Source organism: Gadus morhua, chromosome 6 (genome assembly GCF_902167405.1).
Source record: "Gadus morhua chromosome 6, gadMor3.0, whole genome shotgun sequence".
Lineage (NCBI taxonomy): Eukaryota > Metazoa > Chordata > Actinopteri > Gadiformes > Gadidae > Gadus > Gadus morhua.
In genome coordinates, this window is record NC_044053.1 from 21,610,838 (window position 1) to 21,615,725 (window position 4,888).

Here is a 4,888-nt window from a genome sequence, read left to right on the forward strand (position 1 = left end):
GTATTGATAGCACAGGTTATTTTGTTTAATAATTTCAAAGCCAAACTAATTTGGTTTTGTTTCATGAACGATATGTCTTCAATAAATCATGTGTCAGTGATGTGGTGAAAACGCTGCTTTGGGGAAATATACTCACTATTCCTTATCCCTTTACTTTACCCTTAAATTGAATATGCCAACTAAAATATATTGGCGAAACAGGAAGCATGTGGCCGAATGCATGTTGTATGAAGTGAATGCATAGATCCCAATGTCCCTTAGAACAACAAAATAAGGTTTGTTTAACCTGTTGCAATTTAGAGGCCCACTACACTCGTTCTGAATAAGTTAGGCCCCTCATAAGTAAGCCAAAGATAGCGGCAATGTGAAATTTCCTTTTGAATTGTTTAAACCTGTCTGTTTGCTTGTCTCTTTCACATGTAAATGGTTCCCCAGACTTGAGAATTGAATTTAAACACCTCCCCATTTACATTTAATCTGATCATCAAACAGTTCGCGATGCATTGTCGATCTAATAACATTCAGCAGAAATAAACTTTGCAACATGTTTTAAATATTGGATCTTGCTATAGGCATGTTTCGGTCTGTTTCTGCATACATTAGTCTGAAGTGGCTCTTCTCAGATAGTTAACGATGCCTATTTGACTAAATGTTGCCTAATGAAGTCCGATCTGTCGGGGATTGTGATGCAAAGCATTAAACCTGCCTGCCCGGGCTTGTTTCAGACATATCTCTGTTTCTGCAGAATACCACCAGAACAGCCGTTTATGCAATTTAACCAGCAGCTTATGACATATTTGAATTGATGTGCACTAAAAGAAAAAAGAGTCGCCATCATAAATAATCATTTAAAGGAATATCTCAGAATGAATTGTCTCTTGTCCTACATCGATAAACAGCGTATATTATTTCAGATCGTTTTATTTTTCTAATAAGTTCTGCAGAAAGGCTCCTGATCCCCGCACCGCGGTGCGGGGGAGAGAGACCCGGAGCAGGCGGAGGGACGCGTGGGAGAGGGGAGAGGGGGCGCGCCGGGTGGGGCTGCGGGACCAAGTGTTTGAATGGGGGAGGGGGCTGCACTGGGAGGGACCCAGGGGTGTGGAGTTTAAAAAGGCATGCAGCGCCAACCCTCACGCTCATACACAACCGCCACTCTCCGCAGTCACTCCAGAGCAGCCAACTGAACCACTCTACTATCTCGATTTGTCAACAGAGTTTACATTAACTTAAGCTCTCAACTCTCTCTGCCCATTGAAGAAGCCTGGTGGGAATTTACCAAGAAATCTTTTCAGAGCTCTAAGGATTTTTCTCAACATTTTTTGGTTTGTTTTTGCTGCCAACAGCAACTCCTCAGCGCACCATGGAGGCCACCACCATGGACTATGGAGACACCTACGACGAGTACTACGACGACAACTACACGGCGTGTGACTACTCAGAGTGGGAGCCCTCCTACTCCCTCATCCCCGTCCTCTACATGCTCATCTTCATCCTGGGCCTGTCGGGCAACGGCGTGGTCATCTTCACAGTCTGGAGGTCAAAGTCCAAGCGCCGGGCAGCCGACGTCTACATCGGCAACCTGGCCCTGGCCGACCTGACCTTCGTGGTGACCCTGCCCCTGTGGGCCGTGTACACTGCGCTGGGCTACCACTGGCCCTTCGGCGTGGCCCTCTGCAAGATCAGCAGCTACGTGGTGCTGGTCAACATGTACGCCAGCGTCTTCTGCCTCACCTGCCTGAGCTTCGACCGCTACCTGGCCATCGTGCACTCGCTGTCCAGCAGCCGGCTGCGGTCCCGCGGCACCATGCTGGCCTCCCTGGGGGCCATCTGGTTCCTGTCGGGGATCCTGGCTCTGCCCACCCTACTCTTCCGCACCACGGTCGACGAAGGCAACCGCACCACCTGCGCCATGGACTTCAGCATGGTCACCCTGAACGAGAGGCACGAGTCGCTGTGGATCGCCGGCCTCAGTCTCTCCTCGTCGGCGCTGGGCTTCCTGCTGCCCTTCCTGGCCATGACCATCTTCTACTGCTTCATCGGCTGCACCGTCACGCGCCACTTCAACAACCTGCGCAAGGAGGACCAGAAGAAGAAGAGGCTGCTGAAGATCATCACCACCCTGGTGGTGGTGTTTGCCATCTGCTGGACGCCCTTCCACCTGCTGAAGAGCATGGACGCGCTGACCTACCTCAACCTGGCGCCCAGCTCCTGCGGCCTGCTGCGCTTCGTGCTGCTGGCCCACCCCTACGCCACCTGCCTGGCCTACGTCAACAGCTGCCTCAACCCCTTCCTCTATGCCTTCTTCGACCTGCGCTTCCGCTCCCAGTGCCTGTGTCTGCTCAACCTGAAGAAGGCCATGCACGGCCAGATCAGCTCCATGTCCTCCACACTGAGCGCCCAGACGCAGAAGTCCGAGATCCAGTCCCTGGCCACCAAGGTGTGAGGCGCAGGGGGGAGGTCGGAGGACTCCCCTGGGCAGTGGCACGGCCCCGCCACCACCGCTGGAACACTGGGTAAACTGACAGACACACTAGATGTTCAGGCTGCTTTGTGTCTGATTATTTAGAAGCTGATGAGTTGTGAGCGTGACCCAGCAGCGATCGGAGGGGTTGTTGGGTGCCGGCTGAGCTGGGGCCAGGAGAGTCCAGATTCATGAACTAACAGAGGGGCAGGAGTCAGCGGGCTGAGCTTCTGAGATCTTTTTTTTTTTTTTTACCTTTCTCAAACTTTGATGAACTTCTGAAAAAAACAACGATATATATATATTTTTTGTCTTTGATTTCCAAAAAAAATATCCTTTTATATGACACGTGTAAATATGTTTACACTGGGTCAATTATAAAGTTGTACAGTATTTTCATACCACAGACTATTTCTTAAATGGATTGATGTTTTGTTTTAGAAGCACTTGTTGGACAGTCAGAAAAACACAGAGTGTTTGTGTGTGTGTGTGTGTGTGTGTGTGTGTGTGTGTGTGTGTGTGTGTGTGTGTGTGTGTGTGTGTGTGTGTGTGTGTGTGTGTGTGTGTGTGTGTGTGTGTGTGTGTGTGTGTGTGTGTGTGTGTGGGTGCGTGCGTGCATAGGGTAATCAGACAGTGTCATCTATAGGTTGTTTGTGAAGATGGAGGCTTCGAGGCGGAGGGAGGGAGGGGTTGAGAGAAGACAAGGTGTTGCAGCCTAATTACAGCGTTTGTGGAGAAGACATGGGCAGACAGACAGATGGCAGTTGACAAATGTTGTCCAAACGGGAATCGCAGGGGGTGGGGGGGTGTGTGGATGGGTGGGTTCAGGAGGAAGGGCGGGGGGAGGTCTTCACTTTGTGTCTCCTTCTGCCAAAGTGGGGAGAAGGGGGGATTCAAAAAAGTTATTGTTTTGCTTTATGTAAATTTTTGTATATTTTCTCTTGACATCAATGTAAGTTACTGCTGAATTAAAATAAATGAGTTTTATGGAAAAATTAATCTCAGTTCATCCTTAGTGTCAATGTGTGTGAAAATCATATAAGAAGATTATTATAATACATAATAATTAGTATTTACGGAAGAGGATTAGCACCACATGTGAATTTATTTTGAGTTCTGAATTTAAAGACTTAATTCTCAGAAATCTGAATTAAACTCAAAAAGAAATAATCACAATAGGCCCCAATCCTCTTCCTTAAGTAGTATAGTAATAGTAGTAATGTATAGAAAATTATATATTTGAAGAAAACACAGTATTTTGTTTAATCAAACCCTATATATCAGTATCTTGGCAGAGCAGGAAAAAAACAACAAACCTAAGCCCCACTCGGTCTGACTGGAGATTCAGGGGGAGCATTTAAGTACACCCCGGTGTTATTCTAGTGATAAGTATGCACAGGGGGCTCCTGCCTCGCTATCAAGGCATTCGGTTCACACCCTCCAACTAATAGATCTCTAATCTGCAGTCCTTCACAACCACTGCCCAGACTGTGCCGACGATTCAGCCAACAAAGCTGTCCTCGGAGAACGTGTATTCAGACTGAGAGACAACTGGCTTTGCACTTCATCACGGAGGACAAGGTCCACCAAGGGGACTAAATATATCTAGATGTAGATATATTTGAATATGGGTTACCTTCTTGAGGTATTGATACCCAGGCTGGAGACACACCAAAGTGAGTCCTCTCTCTCCCTTCCTGAGCTCTGGGTGTGTCCGCTCCAGAGGAGGATCACTGAGCCTCTCCGTCAGCTCCATCCATCATCTCTGTACCGTGTGCGTACCACGGTGTCTCACTATCTATAACCAGAAGGCACAGACCACCCCCCCCCCCCCCCCTCCTCCTCATAACCGGGTCATTACCAGCCGGACCCTCTTCTGAGGACCCTTTGGTCTGACAGTAATGAGCGCTGTGGAACATAATCACTGTTTAGCCAGCGACGGCTCGGGGGCAATGGGTTGAGGATCGGGGTCTTGGTGGGGGGGGGGGGGGGGGGGGAACAGTGTGGAAGAGGATCAGGGTGGTGGGTGGTAAGGTGTTGTTGGAGAGGGGTGGTGGGTGGGGTGGTAGGTGGAGGAGAGGGGTGGTGGGATAGGGTTGTAGGAGAGGGGTGGTGGTGGGTGCTAGTTGAGGATCGGGGGGGGGGGTTGGAGCGGGGCATTGGGGGGGGTAGGTGGAGGGTCTGGCTGGTGGGGGGGGGCAGTGTGGTTGGAGAGGGTTTGCGGGGGGGGGGGGGGGGGGGGGGTGGCGGTTGTCTAATCCTGGTAAGTTTGGGGCTACCGAACAAGTCAATATTTGTCCTGTTGACAAGAGATTTCAGTTAGAGAGCAGTTGGGGGGGCGGTGCTGTAGAGGCTGGGGGGTGGGGGGGGAGAGGGGGGAGAGAGGTCTTTGAGTGCCTTGTCTGGGTGGAGGAGCGGCAGTTAGCT

General features: G+C 50.0%; 1 protein-coding gene across 1 annotated transcript; it reads left to right on the top strand.

The window, feature by feature from the left end:
- The first annotated feature begins 1,122 nt into the window (after nucleotides 1–1,122).
- Nucleotides 1,123–3,460, top strand: aplnra (apelin receptor a). The gene has a single exon (XM_030359410.1). It carries the CDS (start codon nucleotides 1,361–1,363, stop codon nucleotides 2,441–2,443), a length of 1,083 nt encoding a protein of 360 aa, XP_030215270.1. The 5' UTR covers nucleotides 1,123–1,360; the 3' UTR covers nucleotides 2,444–3,460.
- Nucleotides 3,461–4,888: the final 1,428 nt, after the last annotated feature.

Excerpts from the sequence above, each read along its gene's own strand:
- aplnra (XM_030359410.1), top strand. The coding sequence starts at position 1,361 with ATGGAGGCCACCACCATGGACTATGGAGACACCTACGACGAGTACTAC.